The 24,312-nt window shown below is 46.3% G+C and overlaps 1 protein-coding gene across 1 annotated transcript in view; it reads right to left on the bottom strand.

Annotated features, from left to right (window-relative positions):
- Positions 1–24,312, bottom strand: part of SLIT3 (slit guidance ligand 3) — a 609,330-nt gene that overhangs the window by 555,170 nt on the left and 29,848 nt on the right. The window contains exons 2-3 of the mRNA XM_027084345.1: positions 9,138–9,209; positions 2,926–2,997 (exon numbers count right to left, since the gene is read on the bottom strand). Of these exons, the coding sequence (XP_026940146.1) occupies positions 2,926–2,997; positions 9,138–9,209 (144 nt within the window). The remainder of the gene's footprint in view (positions 1–2,925; positions 2,998–9,137; positions 9,210–24,312) is intronic.

Raw genomic sequence — 24,312 nt, 5'->3', positions numbered from 1 at the left:
GAGAGACAATGAGGCAAACAGGGAATTAAAATATGGTATAAGTGCTATGATATGGCCCATAATGTGTTGTCATGAGGAAAGAGGCACCTAACTCAGCCTGGAGCAGAGGTTCTTTCACGGAGGAATAGAGAATTCCTAAGTAGAGACCTGAAGGACAGGATTCTCTGCCTTTTCCCTGTAAGCCTCAAGAGATTACACCCGTAATGACCATTCCAAATGAAAATAAACATTACAGAAATGATACAATTTCCAGCCTCTTTCAGAGTATGATCAATAAAGATTAATTTACTACCAAATATAGAGACACAGGTAAAGTAAGCCAGTAGTGAGAGCCAGGGGTGATGGCACAATGAGCCCTCTACGTCTTCCGTTGTTAATAGCAAATACATTGTAATTTCCCACTCTATAGTCCTCGGTCTGCAGGCAGACTGGATAACCAAAACCAGATAAACACTAGTCAGCATCACATCGCACACACCCACACTGAAAGGCCTTAAATGAGAGAGCCTGTCCAGCTGTACATACTAGTCCAGCTACCTATACTTCCATTCTTCTTCCTGACCAAGTGCTTCTCAGCTCACTCGCAATATAAGTCAGAAACTGGCTAGCTGTTCACTAAGCCTGTTTCCTCTACTTCCAGGGCATATAGCTTGACTAGTTTCCTAGCCTCCCCTGCAGTTTACTGTGGCCACATGACTCAGTTCCAGCCCAAGGTATGTAACAGTAGAAGTAACATGTAGTCCTTCCAGGTCTTTTCCCATGGAAACCTCCCATGTACAATCCTTCCTGCTGTTTTCCCTTCCACTAGCTTGATGCCGACAAACACTGGTACCTTGGAAGCCATGATTTAAAGATGGCGGAGCCAGGGAACGGGAGGAGCCCATGTCCCGAAGTCTCCCCTTGGAGCAGAGAGGCCCAGAAACCAGGAATGCCCTTATTGGGTTTTATATGAATAAGAAGTAAACTTCCATCCTGTTAAGCTATGAGATTTGAGGGTTTATCTAGTACAGCAGCTAGCATTACCCTCTTAATACACCAAAGCAGAGAAACAGCCAGGTTTACCCTACGACTGTAATCCTCTCAGTCCCTCAGACGTGCAAGGTATTTCAGCCATGTTGACCAAGCCAAAGAAACGCGCCTTTTGCTAGACTATTCCACGGATATTCCCTGGAGTTCAATGGGTATGTGAGAGGCTATTTGCAGGGCCATTGCTAAAGATCACACTTCATCGAATGCTTGCAGCAGAGAAATATGAAAGGACGTGGGCTTTGATGTCAGACAGATGTGGCTTTGAATCTTGGCTCCCCCCACTGACAATTCTTTGGCTTCATCTCCCTCAGCCTCTGTTTCTTCATCTGCAAAATGAGGGTAATCACACCTCACAGGAATTTTGCGGGGATAAAATAACAGATAGCATATAATATACTGGCATAGTTCCCAGCATGTCCAAGGTACTCAATTAGCTCTTTCCCAACAACCATGAAATTAATGAATTGGAAATTTATTTATACTTCTAATCAGAAGACTAAGCAAGAAGTGGCCTTCTCACAAAGGATTTTGTATTTATTCTTCCACGTAAATGTTGAGTATTTCATACAAAGGAAGCAGGTTCAACAAGTACTTTTATTTTTTTTTCCCCTGGGTCTAAATAAGGAGAAGAGTTAACATTTTAAGAAACTTAAAAGTATAGATAGAGGCAACATTCATTATTTTTATCTCTATTTTCCCTTATAAGAAATTAAAATCATATTTTCAAACCAACAAGAGAACATATGCTGACCTTTGACCCAGAAGGAGAGCAATGAATGAGACAGTTCACAACACAGAGCGGGGAGTAAAGGCTTTTGCTGGGTAATATTCCCTCAGGTTGCCCCAGATGGGATGACTCCAAGGGAAAAGATGGCACATTACAAAGCTCACAAGTTGGTGGAAAGTCCTATACTTTACCCAAGCCTATCTCTGTAGATGAGATTTGGAAACAGGACAGGTAAAGATGGGAAGATCCTTAAGCTGGAGGAGCGGAGAGCTGTGGCAGGCCCGTTGCCCGAATGCAGGAGAAGGAGGCTGAAATATCAGGTCAACCAGGATACAGAAAGCAGCATGGAAAGAGCCGCCCACCAGCATGACTAAGTGCTCTCGGGGACAATCCCCTCTCAAAGGGCAGAAAGCAAATATCCAGATGTTATGAGCTGCCAGATGTGATTAACCGAGGAAAGGGGAAGCTGCCCACTTAACTATCTGAGCAGCCTCCCTCATCACAGTGACCCGAGAGTTTTCTGCAAAAGCATTAATCAACAAAATGAATGGAGGCTCCATCCATCTCCCATCCCCACCCCTTTTGCTCTCTCCCTCTGTCAGAGTCAGAACAGTGGCCTATTTTCAAACCACTGGCAATGCACTCTCTCATGAAAATATGTGGGCTTCCTGACACAGGCTGATGTTCACTCAGAGAAGATACAGGCACACCGAAGGCCTCGCCTACCCGCCTGTCCGTCCTCTCCCACGAGAATGGGGCAGAGGGGGCCCCAAGGAGAAGGCCTGAGGAGGGAGCCTGCTACCCGTGTATAGGAGTAGGGAGTTTCTGATGCTAGTTTCCATGACAGGGATAGCTAACTGAGGTCCTTCTTCCCCCACAGAAGGGAAGGCTGAGGCTTGGGCAGGAACAAGCCCCACGTACAGCTACCAAGACAGAGCTCAAGGCTGGGAAGCAGAAAAACAAGCCCCAGATGCCAATTCTAGCATCTTTTAAAGAAAAAAAGTTTAAATGGGTTTCAGTGTCTCTTTAGCAGGCATCTAATGTGCTTTAAATATAATAGCAAACATTTTATTAAACACTGGAGCCCTTTTTTTTCTTAGCAAGGCCACAACGAAGCCAATTTACAAACAAACAAGGCTTTTCAAGAAAGGAGGCTGTGCTGTACTTACAATCGCTCCAGCTGCTTCAGATCCTGGAAGGCGCCTCTCTCGATGACGCTGACCTGGTTGTCTTCCAGATGCCTGGAACCACAAAGGCAGCAATGGTCAAGGACAAGCGGGCCTCAAGGATCCTCGTACTAGGCTGCAGGCCATTCAGGCATGGTCACTCAGCCCCTCCCTCGACCCTCGGATGGGCCCCTTCAGCCAGGATCAGTCTGGGGGGACAAGATAATTCACATCCCAGCTTGGTGTCACGGTAACCAGGGTTTCACCGCCTGCATACTTCTACCTGACAGATTGGTTTCCAAGCCTCTATTTTAAGAATGTTCTCAGCAAATACCCTCCCAAGCACTGCAGGATGTTGCACAGAAAAAGAAGAGGTAAAAGCTGCTTCTTATAAAAACCACACATATATTCAGCATCTCTTCCCTCGGAGCTCCCTCCTCCAAGGATTCAAAAATACTTCATTGAAAAGGGCCTTCTCTGCTCACTCTGTCTCTGGGTCACCTCGTAGAAAGGTGAAGCTATTGTTGGGTGCCTGCCTGTGCCGGAAACGTCACAAGCCCAGAGCCTGGCGGCTCCCAACATGAAGGTGATGGTCACAAAAGCTAAGTCCTCCCAGCCACGGGCTCTGCTGACCTCCAAAGTCCTCCAAGCAGATGATTAAAAGTTTGATTCATGCATGTGGCATATCCTAAGAATTGAGCAGACAATGAAACATTTGTTTCCCTAAGTTTGAAAAAAAAAAATGGCAGCTTCAAATGGATTAGCTGAACAGTAGGAAAGAGAAGAAGTGAGGCTGCATAGTTTCCAACCAGGGCTGACCCTGGTGGCTGAATGGGACTTAGCGGGGATGCAGTTGTGATTGAAGGATGTTTCTTTGGTAGGTGGAGTTTAGAAGGGCTGTGTGGGTTCCTCTGGATCAGGCAGGAGGACAGGCGCCCTGAGGCACCTGATGGAAAAGCAGAAGGAAGGAAGAGTAGCCTTGAGGAAGCTTGGCCTTCACTTCAGAATAACTCCTTGCACGCCAGCCCTCCACCTCTGAGATATTTCATAACCCACTGCACTTCTTAGGCTTAACACTCAGGCCCTTGTGTTTATTTTCAAGTCCATCTTCCTCGCTGTGCCTAAGGACCAAGAGGGTAAGGTCTTCTGTTCATCATCACAGTCGCAGCCCTAACACAGGTGCCCAGCACAGCAGCCACTTCATAGACTCAGTGAATGAAGAAAACACTAAAGAGGACGTTGGACCACAGCACGTACTGATTTTACATCAACGAAAAGGCTAGTCCAGGACACATGAAGTTTCCGACTATCCGAGCGATGGGGATATTTTGTATGGGCTCAACGATATATTTTATAATTTTGTGAATTTGTTGCAAACATTTTAAAAAATCGGGATACTACACACACATACACACCTCACAGAAGAAACTCCAAAATCAGCTCTCATATTTCCAAATATCAACAACTTTGGATGAGGCCAGAGTCCTCATCCACTCTGATTCACACATTTATGTTCCTTCTGCCCCCTGTAGGCTGGTCTCATATAGGCTCCTCACTTAACATACATGGGCTCCCAGGAACAGAGGTGAAGAGACTTGCCCAAGGAGAAATTATTTGTATGAAGTCACACAGCTAGTGAGGGTGGACCTAACTCCCAATCTGGTGTGCTTATCAAATTTGGTTGAGAATCCCTTTTCTGATTTCTTACTAGCTGATGGCGTGCTTTTGAACTATCTAGCCAACCTCTCAGAGACTCAGTTTCCTCATCTGTAAAATAGCACAAATAAAACATTTCATAAGTCCTTGTAAGAATAAAAGTGGAATAAAGTATATAAATTATCTAGCCCAGGATCTGGAGTACAATCAGAGGCTTAATAAATGTTCTTTTCCTTCCCTTTTCTTCCTTTTCCATCCCGCCATATGGCAAGGAGGGCCTTGGAATGCTAGTAGACTCACACTAGCACATCTTGCTAAACAGGGAACCAGTTCAGTATTTAGACTGGGGGTTTGTTCAGCTGGGTTTTTACTATCAATCAATCCATCATAGAGCTTGCTGTCATTACTTCCCAATTGTTACAAGGGGCAACACTATAGGGTGGCTTAGTGTCACATTCCCTCAGGTTTCTGAAGGAGTCTAACTCCAACCTCCCATGAGGAATCTCTTAGTTCTGTCCTAATTAATCTAACACTACCAGCTTCTTTCAGAAAGGGGAGTAGAAGGGATGGTTGATACCTGCCCCTCCTCCTCTTTGCTCAAGCCCTGGGAGGCTAACTTTTACCGGCTTCATCAGGAAGCTTCCTTGACTCTGGTTTCCTATTGGGTTCAACCAACCAGCAGGAGATGAGAGGGTGGGAGAAGAGGGAGTGAGGTGGGGGTTTATTCCCAGCTCCCTCCTTCCCTACCAAGTCACTGCAGGTGGACTGCATTCCTCTACCTAAGACCCCAGGTGCTAACAGGCAGTCCTTCCTTTGCTGCGCTCAGGTAACCACTCCCTCCCGCTGGTCCTTGAGGCTCAGAGGGGACTAGCGACCGACGGTTGTTGCTAGCCTCAGGGAACTGCGCCAACTAACTCTTCCTGGTTTCTCTTAATCTCACCCACACCTTTGCAAATAAATCTTTATTTAGCTCTCCTCATTTGTCCTGCTGGGATCCTGACTGGTAAGGTAGCTAGGGTCTCTTCTTGATCTACTTCCTAGACCGATCAGAATCCAGCCTAGTACCCGGTCTTTAAAGGCTCAAGAAATAACCAACACTTGATGAATAAATGGATCACTGAATGAATGAGCTGTGAACTTCCCATCCAGACTTCTAGGCTGCGATGCAATTCAGGAGTCTGTGCTAAAACCATCGCTATCACTCTCATTTTACTGAGCAGATGCAGGAGGAGACCCGGGGATCCAGGAGGGGCGGGACACCCAGAAGGGCTGACTATGGCTTGAATCTGTTCTGAGTTAGAGGGATACAGACCGTGCTCATTTTCAGTTCTTTCAGCATTGTTATTTTTTTACTTTTAACACTGGATCAGAATCGGAAATCACCCCCATGTGATGATGGCTGGGGTGGAGTTTAACTCTTTAATTAACCCCATTTGGGATAAAGCTGGTTCCCACATTGTGGGCATACTTGCAAGAGTTCTCGCAACAGACTACTAAGAAAGGGAATATAATTGATACCACCAGAAGAGACCTTTTCCTATTCCTGCCCCTTGGAAGAAAGAATTGTTATAAGCAATTCTTATATCTTCCCCCTGAATGTACTTTATTTGGGGAAAACCTCTGGATGAAGCCAAAGTTCCCCAATCTCCATTTTATTTGCTTTCGCCCATTCACCTGCACCGTATTAACAGTTCTGCATGGAAATGGGTGGCAGGCTCCAATTATTCAAGACGACCGAGTCTTTTCTGGTTTCACTATAAATTGTAAATAAGAAACAGATACAGGGAATACGCCGAGGTGTGATGAAAGCTTTTCAAAAAGATAGTTGTCTAGGTTACTCAGCTAAAAAGAATAGACCGAGGGAAAATATGGTTTAAACGTCTGGATACTTTATTGGTGTCAGTTAGAAAGCATTTCAGCTACCCCACGTAGCAGATTCTTTCACACTAATAAAGGGCCACTTGAATGGGACTGTCTTTGAGTTGCTAAGGAAGATAATGAAACACAGTATATTAATAGAGTCTACGAAGTGAGGGGAGGGGGAGGGTTTCAGCACTGCTTATCAAAATAAGAAGAATGTACCAATTAACTGAAAAGATAAACTGTAGTCAAAGGAATGTTGTAGACCATCCAGAGGATATTAATATGATCTTTTGTGATTATTTTAAACTTTCTATTTGCAGACAGCAGATATGGAAATTGGAATTTTTACTAGTCTTTCTGATGTAATGGTAAGAAAATCAAAGGGTTGTTTTTGACTTTGTTAGAAAAATGAAGCATTAGGTGAAATTTCTGACTTGTATGAAAGGACATTTCTCACAGATTCTGGGGGAAAAAAATGGAAAAAAAATAGAGAAGTTAAGTGTTTGTTCTTTAAGTTGGTAAGTGACCTGGAATCAGGAGTTTACTGCCTGTATCTCTTTAATAAAAATCACCCTAAAACTGAGTCATGAAAATCCCCCACCTTTATCCCAATCTCCATCTGATCCCCACACACTTGTCGGAGCTGCCAGTCATTTGACAGACACATGACTGCTTGGGGCAAAAGAAAGACTTGGCAGAGGGTAGGGTCTTCCCTCCAGGGATGGTGGGAGGGGGCGTGCACTGGCCAAAGACCAGAGACCACATCGAGGGGAGAGCATCTGCTAGCTGGAGGCCCAGCACTGAGATCCTAGCAGTGCCACACCCTGTTGCTCAGGGAAACTCCGCTCAGCCACTTGCATACCACACTGCACTTACCAAATTCCTAGACTATCACCTTCCTGGTTTTCTAAACTTCCTGTAACACAAATGAACAGAGGCACTGCATGGAGGTTAGAAAGTACACATTCTGGCTTCTGAGTCCTCCTCCTTCAGTTCCCTGCTACGTGGAGTTGGGACCACTTAACCCATCTGTGCCTGTTTCCTCTGGGCAGATAAGGGTTAATAACTATGTAACAGAGCTTGGTCTGTGGAAGGTACCATATATACATCAGTTATCATCATCATCGTGACCATCTACTTCTCAATCAGGAAAACAATGAGACACAAGTAATGTTCCACAGGTTTCAGTGAGAATAAACACATTGTTCGTGAAAGTGTCAAAATCGTAAAGCATTATATGTGTAACTATTAGGGTTAGAAGGACTTCTAAATACTTGTTATGGGTCAAACTGCATGCCCCCCAAAATTCATATATTGAAGCCCTAACTCCAAATATAACAAAAAGTGACTTTATTTGGAGACAGGGTCTTTACTAAGTAATCAAGTTTAAATGAGGCCATTAGGATGGATCCTAATCTAATAGGACTGGTGTCCTTATAAAAAGGGAAAATTTGGACACAGAGACAGACGTGTGTAGAAGGAAGACAATGCAGAGAGACCCAGAGACAGTTAGCGTAAAGCCAAGAAATCCCTGAGGCCACCAGAAGCTAGAAGAGAGGCCTGGACCACATCCTCCCCTCAGAGTCCTCAAAAGGAACCAACCCTGCCAATACCTTGATTTTGGACTTTGGAAACTGAGACGATAAATTTCTGTTGTGTAAGCCCCCCAGTCTGTGGTACAAAGTTACAGTAGCCCTAGAAAACTAATATACTACTCATTCCCTATTTTACAGATGAGAAAAGTAAGGCCCAAAGGAGTACAATAGGGTACGAGGTCACATGGGCAGTTAATTCTGAGTCAGGACCAGAACCTAATATTTCCAGTCCCCAAAATACAACTCACTATATTATAACGGGCTATGAGTAAAAAGAAGGAGGTGGCTTTAGATACCAAGACTTTAGCTGTTACTTCTAGCAAAAAGCTGCCAGCCAAGATTCCAGGACACGACAAACACCAAGGCAGTGGCCCGATTGCCCAGGCTGCACTCCAGGTCTGGAGTCACATGTATGGGTCAAAATCACCTTCTGAGTAAAGAAGGAAAGAGGGTCCAATTCCTCCTCTCTTGTACCTCTGAATGTCTGAGACTCGTCAGTGCCCAAGAATTTGGGCAGCTTCTTATCACTCAGATTTAGGGATGGATGAAAGTGTTCAATATTTAGCAATGAAACCTGATATTTCTTGCTCCCCTGCTGCACCAATGCCCCTCTCAAATTTTGCTACCTGTCTGCACAGCTGCAAGCGTTCAGCAAGAGCTCTGACCCTGTCTGACTCTCTCCCTCCTTCCTCCCCTCCTCTCCATTAAGCAACAAGATAAATAACTTTTGTCTTGATTGCTCTTTTAATTCACAGGCTGAGGGAGAAATTATCATCTCTATGGAAGGGAAGCATGGTTAGCCAACCTGACCCTGCTGTCATCCTAGAAGCTGGGCATGTTGATTTATTTGTGTATAACCTTCTGTGTTCCCTGTCACTGGAACTGACTTCTTCCATTGGTCTAGCTCAGACTACAGCATGGAGACACAGAATGAGACAGCTGGGGAAGGAAACCTGGATGTACTAATGAAGGGCTTTCTGCTGCAGAAGGGCGAATTCTTGTTGTCCAGTGCTTGGGGGTGTGATGTCAGGGCAGTGGGACATTTTCACAAGGCTGAAGAGCTGAGAGTGAAAATGCATTGGAGAGCCACGCGTTACTTACAAGACTCGGAGGTTCTTGAGTCCAGCGAAATCGGTCTTGGTGATCCTGGTGATGTTATTTCTGTCCAGGTCACTGCAATGGAGAACAAATGTGGGTCAGATTTTTGCAGGTTACACTTATGGTCTATTTAACCCAGACTGGCTTAAGCTGGAGGGACGTTGCTTGTTAAGGACAAGGCAATTCCCATGATTAATGATATTCCCTAGAGCATGTCCAACCAACCCAAAGGACATTGTATGGAATAAGCTAGCCATTATGTACACAGTAGAGCCCTGGTATGTTTAGCTGCCTGGCTTCTCTTGCCCCTTCTTCAGATAACAAATTTTTCTTTGGAAGCCCCCCTCCCCCAGCTCTTGGATCATATCATACAAGTGGGGCTGACTCCTCTCCCCAACTCTGGAGATGGGCACCTGATCTAGACCAGGCTTATAAGCATCTTCACTCCCTGTGACCACAGTAATTGTTTCAGGAGTACATACATGACTCAAATTCCCAATAGCTTTCGCTCCACTGGAGTTGCCAGAAGCTATCTAGCTACCATGAAGAGAGAATTTCCAGAGTCAGGAGATGAAAAGAGACTGGTTCTGGTGCTATGCTATGAGTAGCTGGATCCACCCATGCCTGATGCCAGAAACCTCTGTATTTTGAGATTATGTGAGCCAATCTATCCCATCTCCCTTATATTTTGTCCGAAATCAGTTTGAGTTGAATTTTCTATCACCTGAAACCAAAGGAATCTTGACCGACTTTGGTACCCACCTAGGTACTTGTCTATTTTCCAGCTAATCTGCAAACTCTCTGAGGGCAAAGACCATATCTCATTTAACTCCATAGCCCAACATAGTAGAACATGTGCCTGACAAGAGTAATCTCATACAACAGGTAAAGACAGCTTCATGGATTAATCCTGCCCCAATTTGTAGGCTGAAGCTCCCGAAAATGGCCCTAAAGAGAAGAATTTGCCATGGAAGAGCTCAAAGCATTATGGTGGCGTTGGTGTCCAGGAGAAGGAGGCACCTTGAATGGTAGAAAACCAGAATTAGAGAAAACCAAAGTCAAGAAAGAACTTGTGAACAATCGTATAAATACTGTGTTCACTAAAGCTATCTATGAAGATGGGATACAAAAAAAAATCTTTTTGAAAAAGGACCATGAATAACATGTTACAGTTTTTAATAACGGAGGCTGAACAATTAATTCCTATTTACCATGTCTCCTTGATCAGAAACTTTTCAAGGTTTTGGCCAAGTTGGAGTTTAGCTTTGCTTCCTGTCAGAACATTTAGGTACTAGAAGGCCATTTTCCCAATGATGGATCCCATCCATACGTTCACTACTTCTTTGGTTCTCCTACTCAGGTCCTCAAGTTGCCATCCTGTTATTATGCCTCAGAAAGACCTGTGAGTTCTCAAGTTGCATAAAATGAAAAGGGAAACAATTTTCAGATTCTAGCACTCTGTATAAAGAAAAATCAAATTGGAGGAGGGATTACTCTCCTGATTTCAAAAAGTCACACTGAAATAAAAATCAAGTGAGTCCTGGAGCCCCCTCCCTGGGGAACCACCTCCCTTCGTCATCCAGCTTTCCTGTATCTAAAGTAACAATCATTTAGATTATTACAGAATATTGAGCAGAGTTCCTTGTGCTATACAGTAGGTCCTTGTTGGTTATCTATTTTAAATACAGTAGAGGATATATGTATATGTATAGCTGATTCACTCTGTTATAAAGCAGAAACTAACACACCATTGTAAAGCAATTATACTCCAAAAAAGACGTTAAAAAAATAAATAAATAAATCCAGTCGTGTGAATATGTAAATCCCAAACTCCCAAAAAATGTTAAAAAATACAGTAACAATCAAAGTTGTTTCTTTTTTTTTTTTTTAACATCTTTATTGGAGTATAATTGCTTTACAATGGTGTGTTAGTTTCTGCTTTATAACAAAGTGAATCAGTTATATATATAAATATGTTCCCATTTCTCTTCCCTCCTGCGTCTCCCTCCCCCCCACCCTCCCTATCCCACCCCTCTAGGTGGTCACAAAGCACCGAGCTGATCTCCCTGTGCTATGCGGCGGCTTCCCACTAGCTATCTACCTTACCAAAGTTGTTTCTTAACCGGCTTGTGCTGGAGAGAGGCAGCATTTAGACTTCTCAGACTAAGCTGAGGGCTGGTAAAGGAGAGCAAGAGTCACACGGGGAAATAATGAAAGCTGTTCACGCAAGGAGTGGACACCAGCACACAGACAGGAATCTGTGTGTGCTCATCACCACCCCGAGTTCCTTCTTACCCCCCCATCTCAACTGGGATGGATGTCTGGGGACCGTGACAACTGAGAATATGACAATGCAACCAAGGGTTTAATCACCAGGGCACAGCGTGGTAACTCGGCAGCTTGTGTCAGCGGCTGCGGCACTGATATTTTCAATTAATATTTATTTATGAAGGGGCACAAAGTGTGCCGCTGAAATGCCGAGGACTTGGAGGCATGGGTTCGGGTGGGGACTGTGGGGTTGCCTCAGGCAGAGTCAGTGTTTGGGAAGCTGAACTTCAGAGGGAGGCAGCCATGAGTTTGAATGCCTGCCCTGCCACTTCCTGAGTGACTGATGGGCAGTTCGCTTCATCTCCAAGGCTCAGTTTCTCCAACACCCTCTAACTGACGGCGACAATCCTGACCTCAAGAGTTTTTACGAGGGTTAAATGAGATGACGACGCATACAGTGCTTATCAGGCACTCGTTAAATAATCGTGGCAGCTACCGTTACTATAATTAGTTGAGTGACAGCACCAAGAGTGGTCCCCTTCTGCTGCCTCTCCCGTGCAGTGTGTCTAGGACACCTATTTCCCTGGTATCTGGCTACAGAGAGAGGGTAGGGAGAGAGCTCTGTTGTCTGTCTGCCCCAAACCCCACCACCACCCCTGCCCAACGCGCACACTGCCAGGGAGGCCAGGGAGCATGTGGGTTTTGGGTGACACAGGTCAGGGTTCAAATCTCTGTCCCGCTCCTCACTCCTAGCTGTGTGAATCTGAGTCACTGACTTAAGTTCTCTGAGTTTCCATGCTTTACATAACCCTCTCCTGCTTGCAGACCTTGGTTTGGTGAGGACAGAGCCTGGATTGCCAACCCGCTTGGCTGAAAATGGGAACTAAGGAAACTGACACTGAGAAGAGGTTGCACCACCTCATGTGCCGTCCCTTCCCCAGCCCCGTCATCCCAGGCCAGGCTCCTTAGCCAGATTTCTCAGCCTTCAGCTCTGTCCTTTGAAGAAATCGGTCTACTTTAGCTCAGTATGAGCTCTGAACCATCTGCAGGCACGAATGATCCCATCTGGGGTGATGTTAGACGGGGAAGCCATTACAGCATCTAGATCGGGGGTAGGGTGGGGAAGTGGGGCCGTTTCATCAATAAAACATGTCTACAAACAGTTCCTTTGACACACCTGATCTCAAGAGGTGGAGTCTCTGCCCCTTTCCGCTGAGCCTGAGCAGGCCTTTGTGACTGCTTGGACAAAGAGGATTCTGGCAGAAGCGATGCTGCAGAACTTCTGAGGCTAGATTAGAAGAGGCAATAAGTGACCGCCTGGCTGCTTCTCAGAGCACTTGCATTGGAGCCCTGAGCTGCCACGTGAGGTCAGAAGACCTGAAATCCCCAATGGTAAGATCATGTGAGGGGACCAGAGAGAGAGAGAGACAGAGACAGAGACAGAGACAGAGACAGAGAGAGAGAGAGAGAGAGAGAGAGAGAGAGAGGGAGAGAGAGAGAGAGAGAGGCACCTGAGGAGCCCCATCTGGTCCAGCCCTGGCTGTTTGAGTCTTCACAGCCTAGAGGTCAGGCGTATGAGTGCAGACACCTTTGAGATTCCAGCCCCAGCTACCATCTGACTGTGACTTATGAGAAATTCTGAGCCAGATCGCCCAGCTGAACCACTCTTGAATTCCTGCCCACAGAAACCATGAGAGGCAATACTAAAGCGGGTGCATATCTTTAAGCCATTAAGTTCTGGAGTGATTCGTTTTGCAACAATAGAGAGATGGAAGAGAATGGAAGAGAAATATTTAATGTCTGAAGAGTTAATTTACCATGAAAAATAGAACTCCATTCATATGACTCTCAATGGCATGTCCTTTCTGAGGCTTGCCTGCCACTCTGGAGACCCTCAGTCCTGTCATTATGGCCAACGATGGCTCAGAGGGGCCAAGGATGGCTCAGAGGGGCACATGTTACGGTAGGGATGAGATGAGAACCGGCCCTTCTCTCAGGCTCTGAGAAGAAGAGACTGCATAATTAGGGCTGCCCATCCCTCTAAGTGGGGCTTAGGATGCCATGGGAATCACCATGGTATTATATTAGTGTTCACAAAATGTGGTTGCCATGCACTGAACACTGGGGCAGAGACTGGCAAGTTGTCCACCGCACCATTTTCCTTCTGTCCAGTGCACAGAGATAGACCACATTTCCCAGCTTCCCTTGCAGGGAGGTGCAACCATGTGACTGAGTTTCATCATTATTACATGAGCACAAGTAATATATGCCACCTTCAGGCCTGTTCCATAAAACTTCCTGCCCAATCCTACATGGCAGATAGAAAGAGCCTGACTCCTTGAATGACTGCATGCAACTGAGGTCTTCTTCCCCTGTCTCCCCATTTACCCATATTAGACTCAGACATGTTCCAGAAATAACCCTTAAGTCACTGAAATTTGGGGACTATCTGTTATAGCACTCTACAGTGATGAATGCAGTATCTTTGAGTCAGGAGCTTTCTAACCTTTTTCTTTTCCTTCTCTTTGCAATAGTTCTGAAATGTAAGTATTACTAGCTTCCTTCAACAGATAAAAAATACTGAAGATCAGCCTTAAAAAGATATTTGCTGGGCCCAAACTATGCACCAGGCACTGTACCAAAAACTTTATGTTTATTCTCTCTAATCCAGTCAGCAATCGTATGTAGTAGGTACCTTAATTATCCCATTTTTCACATGAGGAAGCACCCTAGCTTAGAAGATTTTATCGGTAAGTCAAATTGCCACGAGGTCATACAAGCAGTAAGTGGCAAGGTTGGGATTTGAACCCAAGCTCTTTGAATGCAGAGGCCATGTTTTTAACCATCACATCATGCTGCCCATCTCCAGCTAGGGTCTAAGCATATTCTACTATATCAGGGTAACCAATGACTGCCAGAAAAATGAATGAATAAATAAATAGAACAGAACAGAATAGAATTTACCATCATACGTCTTAAAGAAAGTGAAGGGATACTCCTAGTGGCTTTGCTGCTCCCCACTCCAGCCAAGTTGGTGCATTTTTTATCCCATCTCCCCTGTGAGATCTGGACCCGTACAAGCGCTGAGCCCCTCTGCAAACTCCAGGGGAAAGTGCTTTCTTGCTGTTTTTGCCCATGTCTGGTTTCTACCATGTTCCTCATCATCTACCACCTCGCTTTCATAAACAGGCATCACCATGGTAAACTCTTGCATTATTTTTCCCCATCACAATCAGTGAATCATACACCAGTGCTGTGACTTGGAGCTCTGCAGTATTTCCACATCTGTTTGACACCTTTGGTGGGGTGGGGAGGAAGTGCAATTCAGAACAACATTGGAAAAAATGAAACAAAAATGTTCCAGGGCGGACCACTGTCCTTATCTTGGCATGTGTATATTCATCCTTCTTTTGATTCATTATCTGGCATCCTTGCAAAAATTTTTTTTGCCGTGGCACATTCAGGAAGGGCAAGGAGCAAAAAACAACCCGCAGTGAGGCAGCATGGGCTTGGAGAAAAGAGCTTCAACTATAAACTCAGAAGATGTGGATCTGAGTCTCCACTTTCTCAATTCTTAGCTATGGGACTTTGAGAAAGTCACTTAACTTTATAGAGCCCCAGTTGTTGGTATTGTTGATGAAACTTTTATAAAGTATGACCCAAAATACCAGATCCACGGGATTGCTATGAGGCTCAAGAGGTAAAGTATGTGAGGAAGTGCTTTCTAAACAGCACTGGGAGTGGTTAATTTTCACCCACAGCCAACAACTGGTAGGGAGAGGATGCAGAGGATAGATTAGCACTGGGTTCACAAAAGATGTTTATCTGTGATGGTGAAACATAGAGTTAGAGAATACACCATCAGTTCAGATCAGACTTTAAGACCACCTGCCCTCTGTATGACCAGTGTATACAGAGCGCCGCCTTCTGGGTTTCAGGAAAGAAGATAAGGTCTCAACATATGGTGAACTTGTAAGGGCTGCCCTACAAAACAGTAGTCCCTAATGCAGGGGTGTACAAGCGGAGATTAGTCGTTGACTCATGTTGAGCATGATGCCTAGGGGGCCCTTGCGACAGGCAGGAGGCTGGATTCACGACCCGTAAAGTCCTGACCATTTTGAGATCTCCAGTTCTCATATCTGGGGTCCCAGGCCAAGTGGGCTTAAAAATTATGGCTTGGCTCTTGCTGTCAGAGAGCTTGCAGTCTAGCTGAGGAGACGGACTAAGATTTACGAGATACTTAGAGAACGATGTAAGAACATGCAAAATCAAATGTTGAGAGATGTGGTCTACAGTCGGTGGGGAGTGGGCAGTCAGAGATCTGAGAGAGACGTCACAGCAGGAACTCAGGGAGAAGACCCCCTGGAGCAGATGGGAAGGAAGTGAGGGGGAGGGGTGACAGCAGGGGCCGCGCAGGGGTCACAGAGAAGTGGCGGGTCTGAGGAGGGGCCGGGCGGCAAGCCCCTGAACAAGCCTTCAGAGGGTGTGACGCGCTCACATGAAGATCGCGTCGCCCGATGTGGGGAATCCCGCTCGGGAAAGGGCAGGAGGGGCCCGAATTAAGATGTCTCTTGCCTAGCCTAACCCCTTGTCTATCACCAGCAAAGAAGAGGTTCCAACCAAACCAGAAGAAGCTGGCAAGGGGGCTGTGGCCTCAGTTGCAGTTATTCACCTCTCTCCACGCTGGGAGGCTGACCTGAATGGACCACATTGCAAGGCTGGCTCCTGGGCCCTGTTCTCTTTGAGCTGGGCAGGAGCTGGGAGGAAGGGAGAAGAGGGAGGAAAGGCACTCACTCTCCCGGTTGCCACCCTGAGAGGTCACCCAGGTTAGCCAGTGTCGCCACCCAAGGTCAGAGCTCCTCCTCATGACTGACGGCTTCCTGCCCCAGGACACTTGGCCTCCTCTCCTCTCTTCTGGTTTAGGCGACGGTAGCTCCATCGCCTCTAGTCCTGAAGCGATTGAGCCCTGGTTCCCTGAGCCACACCCACACCTCTGAAACAGCCCCTTGTAAATCGACCCTCCTCAAATAACCCTAATTTGAGTTTTTCTACCTGTTTTCTATTTCTGACAGATTTACCATTCACTCATTCATTCATTCAACAAACATATCTTGACCATTAAGTTTCAGGTCCTGGACTAAATGCTGGGAACCAAGGGTAAACTGGCATCGTCTGTGTCCTTAAGGAACTCAAGAGTTTAGTGGGGAAGAAATAAATAAAGGGTCAAATACCACAGACTGTGGTAAGCATCCTACACTAGGGGCTCACAAACATTTTCTTTAAAGGGCCAGATAATAAATAAGTTAGATTCTGCTGGCCATATTTTCTATTGCAACATTTGACTTTGCTTCCTAGCATGAAAGCGGCCACAGACAATACACAATCTAATGGGTGTGGCCATGCTCCAATAAAACTTTATTTATAAAACAGGATGAAGGTTGGATTTAGCCTGGAGGCTACAGTGTGCAGACTCCTGCTCTAGACTGTGCCAGACAAACACAGGGCAGATAGGGGAGGGTGGGATGAATTGGGAGATTAGGTTTGGCATAAATACACTACCCATGTGTAAAGCAGAGAGCTAGTGGGAACCTGTGGTATAGCACAGGGAGCTCAGCTCAGGTGCTCTGTGATGACCTAGATGGGTGGGATTGGGGGGGATGATGGGAAGGAGGCCCAAGAGGGAGGGGATATATGTATACGTACAGCTGATTCACTTCGTTGTACAGTAGAGACTAACACAACATTGTAAAGCAATTATACTCCGATTAAACAAAGAAAAAGCTTATGGGAGAGTATAGAGGAAGGAGTACTGAGTTATCCGGTTTTCAGGGTCAGGAGAGGCTTCTCTGAAAAAGTAACATTTTAATTGAGACCTCAAGAATGACTTGGCCATAGCCAGGTTGGTTGGCATGGGAATATGTGGGAGGGAGAAAAGAGGATTTCAATAAAAGAAACAGCATGTATAAAAACCCAGAGGCATTGCCTCAGGATAACCACGAGCAGATTTGTTTAGCTGTTACTTTTGGCATGTTGCAGGGGAAAGTGGGACATTCCTTCTTTCCCTCCTTCCTTGGTTACTTCCTTCCTCCCCCTCTCTCTCTCCTTCCCTTGCATCCTTCCTTTCTTCCTACAGCATGCCTTTATTAAACACCTACTCTGAGCCTGGCACTGTGCTCATGGCTAGGGTATTGCACAACCCCCGAAAGAGTCCTTTCAGGAACTCTGTGATTCCCGCCATGGCCCCTGCTGTCACTTTTATTCTCTTGGAGAGTGTGGCAGACAACTTCTAGGGCAGCCTCCGGATCCCTGCTCCCTGGTGTCAGCACCTTTGTGTAATCCCCTCTCCTTGAGCGTGGGCAGGGCCTGATGGCTTGCTTCCTGCCGACGTAATACCGCAAAGGGGACAGGAGGTCACTGCTGTGGTTACATTACATATGACTGGAGTGCCTGCCTTGCTAGGGGACCCTTTCCCTTGACACCTGTGATGAAGTGAGCAGCATGTGAGGGAGGCCAGGCAGGCAAGGAACTGAGGGCAGCCTCCACAACAGCCTAGAAGAACCTAACGACAACCCGCCAGAGCCTGAAGCCCACAGTTCCAACGGGCTGCCAGGGGCTGACTTCTGCCAACAACCTCAAGAGTCTGGAAGTGGGTCCATCCCCAGCTGAGCCTTCAGATGAGACGACAGCCCCAAGCAACAGCTGAATTGCAGCTTTGTGAGACCCTGAAGCAGAGGCCCCCAGCTAACTGTGAGGTAATAAATGGGAGTTGTTTAAAGCTGCCAAGTTTGTGGTAAGACTGTTGAGCAGTCAGCGAAAACTAATACAGTGGGACACAGGCAACCACAAATAGATGGCGGAACTACAGGCTACAAGGAAATAACCAGGAAATCATGCCAGGGTGAGGTGACGAGAAGAAAGATGGGGGTGGGAAGAAGCAGGAGCGCTAGCAAAGGTGGCCAGGAGGGGCCTCTGTTAGGGGGAGAGATTTGGTCCAAGACTCAAACAAAAAGGAGGAGCCAGATGAGGGGACGGGCTGAAGGCAGAAATTTCCAAGTGGAGGAACAGAAACACAAAGACTTTCTGAATAGAGAAAGCACTTGAAGGGCCTAAGCAACAGAAAGGAGGTCCAGGTGACTGGATTGCAATGGCCCCAAATGGGACATAGAGGCAGGTGGCACCCAGACTGTGCAGCAGTCACGGGGCAGGCTTCAGGTCTTCAGCAATCAGAACCGCGGGGCGGAGGGGGGGGGGGGGGGGGGCGGGCGTCAAGCAGCAAAATGACTTAACAACCCTCAACCTCTTTCCCTGACATCAAACCTGCTCCCTACAACCAGATTAATCTCCCCAAAATGCCAGCTTCTCTCCCAGTGCAAGAGCACAGCAGCTGGTGGGTCTCATTGCTGTTTTCAGCCTGCCTCGTTTAATTCTTTTCCTTTGTTTTTATTTTTGTTTTTTAACTTTTATTGGAGTATAGTTGATTTACAATGTTGTGTTAGTTTCTGCTGTACGGCAAAATGAATCAGTTATACATATACATATATCCACTCTTTTTTAGATTCTTTCGCCATATAGGCCATTACAGAGCATTGAGTTCCCTGTGCTATATAGTAGGTCCTTATTAGTTATCTATCCTATACATAGTGGTATGTATATGTCAATTTCAATCTCCCAATTTATCCCTCCCCCTCCCACACCCCCCCGCCCCGCCCCACTTTCACCCCGGCAACCATAAGTTTGTTAATTCTTACTTCTTTCACTCCATAGACATTTACTGAGCACTCATCAGATCAGGAACGGTACTAGGCACTCCATCAACACCCATGTCCCTGCTATTTGCTGGCCTCGAAAGCCCTCAACATTCTCCCCTCATCCAAATCCTACTGTTCTGTTATGGGTTGAACTGTGTTCCCCCAAAAGATAACGTTGAAGTCCTAACTCCCGGTACTTGTGAATGATTTTATTTGGAAATAGGGTCTTTGCTGACGTAATCAGGTTATAAGAGGCCATTAGGGTGGGCCCTAGTCCAATATGACTGGAGTCCTTAGAAGATGAAGAGACAGAGACACACAGAGAAGACATGTGATGACAGAGGCAGAGACTGGAGTGATGAAGCTACAAGCCAAGGACCACCAAGGATTGCCAGCCACCACCCAGAGCTGGGAAAAGGCAAGGAAGGACTCTGCCTACAGACTTCAGAGCAAGCACAGTCCTACCAATTCCTCAATTTCAGACTTTCGCCTGCACGACTGTGACAGAATATATTTCTGTCGTTTGAAGCCACCCCGTCTGTGGCATTTTGTTACAGCAGCTCCAGGAAACCGATACACCCTCATTCCAGGCTTGGTGAAGCCTGCCACTCCTGCTCTCTGCAGGGCTCCCAGCCTCTCCATCCTACGCTGATCTGTCCCTGCCCTGAACTTCTGCATCATTTAGCCTCTGCACAATTCATTCTGGTCTTTCGTCACATTTCCTTCCACCTCGTATGTTGCTGCCTGTTTCCTGTGTGTTTGCCTCCTCTCCCAAAGGAACACAAAGCTCCGTGGGAGCCGAGACCACAGACTCTACTCCGCCCCCCTTCCGCCCCAGACACCTCGAGTGAAATGAGGCCCCTTGGAGACGCTCGGAGAAATGTACACTAGTTTTCTTTGGATCCCGGGGTGAAGAGTTTTCACATTTTGCTCATTAGTATTGTCAATGTTTTCCACAGTAAATCTGTATTACTAATACACCCCTTTTCCCTCTGGAAAAAAAGAAACACTGAAAAAAGTGGTCCAGTTGAAATAAGACACTCCTCATAGCTAAAGTGACCAGCAGAACTAAAGCCATTCAAGACCCTGGAAATCTGGCCAAAGGAAAACATTCCTTGATGAGTCCAAGGACAGTTCTTAGGAGCTGCTCAGACTGCCCTGTCCTAATGGGTGTCTTTCTTTCTTTGCTCCCTCTCCCAGCCCCAAGGGACCTAATGTCATCCATGCATCTTCCCCGATGGAAGAGAGAAAACAGCATGTGTTCAAGAACTGTCAAATTACCATCCCACCAGGTCACAGACAGCAGTGTGTCCCCGCGGATCAGCCATCACAGAGCCCTTACCTCCTGCCTTACCTCTCCCGACTAGCACAACAGGAGGTATCATTCAATTATTCTGCGACTTTTATACTTCATTCTCATCATAACCACATACAAGTTTAAAAACACAGACAGGCAGTCGGGAGAGAAAGGACTGAATTCGATTTAAAAAACTAGCTTCACACTACCTCAGTTGTTTGGGAACTAAGCCTCCCTGGGCTAAATGTCTGGCTTGGCAACACTCTTGCATATATAATTTTACACCTGCAAAAGTTTGCAGCCAGCGCCGTGCAGACAGCTACCTGCAGGGAGGAGAACGGGCCAGACAGAGGGGCAGCCTGGATGCTCGTATGCAGTGGAGGATGTGGTGGAAGTGAGGGTCTGTGGGAAGGAGGCTCCAGTCTTCCTCTCCTTGAAGCAGGAGACCCCTGTCTTGCTCTGTTCAGCTTCATCCTCCAGCAGGAAGAGGCACACCTGGGGCATATCCAGCTCTTTGCTGGAGACAGTAGAGTAGAAGTTGCAAATGGATAGCCCACGGGCCAATTCTGGCCCACAGAGTTGTTTAGTCTGGTCCTCAGCATGACTTTAACATTTGTAACTCAACTGCCAATTTGGGAGCACTTCACATACAAATCTGCAATTCTGGTTTATCTCCCCCAAATCAGGTGATGTGACAACCCTGGGCCTTCATGGCCACTGGAAACTGGAGCTAAGAGGCAACAGCCCATTTTGCTCTGGTATTCATCAGTCCCATTCATCTGCTTCCCTCACCTACATCACCTGCCTGTTCCCTACCGGCGTGTGAGTTTGAGATCCCTACTCCACAGCCTAATGCTTAAGAAAGCAGGCCCTGGAATCAAACAGTCTCAGCTCAAATCTTACCAGAGAGCAGTGCGATTTCAGGCAAGCCACTTAACCCACCCCTAAGCTTCTGTTGCCTCATCTGTAAAATGGATATAATACCAGTAGTACCCCGCTCCTAGGATGTTGTGGGGATTCAATGAGATGATAAAGTGATTCTACCACAGGGCTGGTGACACAGTAAGTACTCAATAAGTAGCCATTACCACCAATTTGATGATTATTATTCACGCAAAACGTGAGCACAAGTAAGATGTAGAAAGGGCGGGTGGGACCTTGGTGCTTAACTAACCTAGAAGAGGCACCTGGTCTTCCCCTGATTTTCCTAGTCTACCCAGACACATCATCCTTCCCTAAAGCATCTTGAGATCCAAAGCGGATGTCCATATTTCATGTATAGCAGTGAATGTGGACACCAGTTAGAGCCAGAGTGACCATATCGTTTATCATACAAACTTGAATGCTTTTGTGAATCAAAGGGGAGGCCATTAACAATAATATCAAGAAAACAGGAAAAAGCTGGGACTATCCTGAGCAAATCAACATAAGGTGCATACTCGCTAGAGCCACAAAATACCCATGACAAAGGCGGGAGACAAAGGAAGTGCTCACGAGGGAGCCTGGTTGCCCACCACGTTGTTGTTCTGAAGGAGCCCCCCCCTTCTAGTCCACTTGGGCCACTGACCAAAGTCTATGTTATTTGCACGACGCGTCGTGCTTAAGTGTCATTCTCTGAACGATGCACGTCTCCAAGCCTGACCAGCTACAGAATACACACTCGATTCACTTTTAACATAGGTTCAGTAATCGCTTTAAGAAAACAGGAAGGAGCAGCCCAAGGAATGCAATGATTGCTCCACGAATATAAACACGGATTGCATTGGAACAGACTACATACTTTGTATAAACATTAATAAAGTGAGTTCAGGCCGAGCTGTGACTTTAAAGGAAACTCTTCCCCATAAACATGTCCTGCCATGCCCTAATAACTCTTTAATTTGATGCACATTTGGGGAGGATGACGCGAAGTAATCATAGAATAATGTTAAGTTCTGTTGTGAAGCTGGAGTGGTGGCGGGGGTGAGGGGGATTGTGATGCAACCTGGACCTAACATGATAAACCAGAGAGTTGGCTCCGTTGCTCATTTCACACATGGAGGGAATTTGCTGAGTGACACGTAGGAAATCAGAGACAGGTCTTTGCAGGTTCAGCACAAGAACATTCTGGGTGTCATCTGATGGCGCTGTATAAGACTCCTGGCTAGTGGATTTCTGGCCTAATCTCTCTTGCTGGAGACAGCAAAAGTGGCTTCCACTTGTATGTGGACTCTCTACTTCCTAGATGGGGCTCTTCAGATTTCAACTAGACTCTCAGCTCCTTAAGAGCAGAGAACACTTGTTGCATACCTGGGCACCACCCACAGGGCTGACACGGCCCCAGGCCCCTGCGAGAAGGCAGAATGACACATAGTCATTGATGACAACCAGACCAGAAGCTGCAGCACTGGGGCTCCCAACCTGGTTCCATAATGTAGTTCCAAATTGGGTAGTTTGGGTAAGCCACTCTTCTCATCTGCAAAATGGGTTAATAGCACTCGCTGAGCCTCAGAGGGCTTTTGAGACAATTAAATGAGGTACTGTAAGAGAGAGGACTTTATAAATTAAAAAAGAGCTGTACAAATGTAGGAAATTATTCTTGCTAGGAAATAACAACAACAGCAACAATAATACAGTTTTACCATGCACTGAGATCTTACCATGTATGAGGCACTACTCATCTCCTTTGAGTCCTCACAGCAATCCTATGAGGCAGATACTATCATTAACCCCATTTCACAGGAAACAGGTCCTGAGAGGCTAAGTAACTTGCCCTCAGTTAATGTCTTCTAAGTATTATCTACAGGCTAACAAGACTGGAGGACAGAGCTGGATTGCTGGGGCTCCGTGCTCCTCGTTCCTGTATCTCTCAGGGAATTGAAGGAACGGAATCTGTCTACTTTATTACAAGCAACTAGAGAGCAAGGGCTGGGTGGGAGTCCTGTCCACGACTCCAGAACCCAGCAAAGAACTGAGAAGTTAAGGCTTTCAGATCAAATGGATGCAGTTTCCCCCCTCTCCCAGCCAATCTTAGATGTATACCAACTCTCGGCATCCACTCCCAGCAGCATTTGGCCAAACACAAAGCTGATTTGACTTTCATCCAGATACGTGGCACATGGTCCCTCTATCCATCAAGGTTCTCCACCTCCACCAAGATGAGAGGCCTCAGCCCTGTAGCTGGCTGCCTGGAAGTATAGCCCAAATAGCCAATCCATCCAGGCAGGTCCCCCTCACCCACCAGGCTCATTCCAAGCACCGTGCCTTTGCTCGGGGAAGTCTCCCATCCGTCATGCCCTCTCCCATGAGCCAGAATGAACTGCAGCCGTTGGAAGCTTGACTGTGGAGAGAGGACCTACTTTAGTAGCATGCTGAAGAGGAGCTGGAAAGGAAGGGAATGTCTTTACAGTGAGACACTGGGCCCCGGATGGGCCCACCAACGCCCATGCGGGCAGGAGCCACTCACCCCCATCTGGTGCTGATAAAATGCCAAGGGGCAGGAATTAGGCAGGGATTGAGAAGGGCCGATCTGATCTTCCAACCAGTCCTGCACATCCAGGCCCAAGGAAGGCAAACCTCCCTTTCATCATTCGTGAAACCATATCTTGCTTACTATTATGACAATTTTAAAAACTTCTCTGATTATTCCTTTGAGAATCCAATTTGTTTCCTTTGTAAAGAGGAAACAATCCTCTTCTCAGTTTGGGAGGTGGGGACATTCCATTTATCTTTGGGGAAAATCTGTTTCCTATTACAAATCATGCTCTTTAGGTCTCTTTGCGAAGAATAAATCCCTCCACTTTATGTAGAAAAAAAATTCTCTCTTCACTCTCCTACAAACATCCAGGAAGGGAGGCTCCTGCCCTCTTCTTGGCCATTGTGACAA

This window comes from Aethalodelphis obliquidens, unplaced genomic scaffold (genome assembly GCF_003676395.1).
Source record: "Aethalodelphis obliquidens isolate GAN/ISIS:26980383/991018 unplaced genomic scaffold, ASM367639v1 scaffold52, whole genome shotgun sequence".
NCBI classification, from domain to species: Eukaryota; Metazoa; Chordata; class Mammalia; order Artiodactyla; family Delphinidae; genus Aethalodelphis; species Aethalodelphis obliquidens.
Note: the sequence above shows the minus strand (reverse complement) of the source record. Positions and strands in the feature narration are given on the sequence as shown.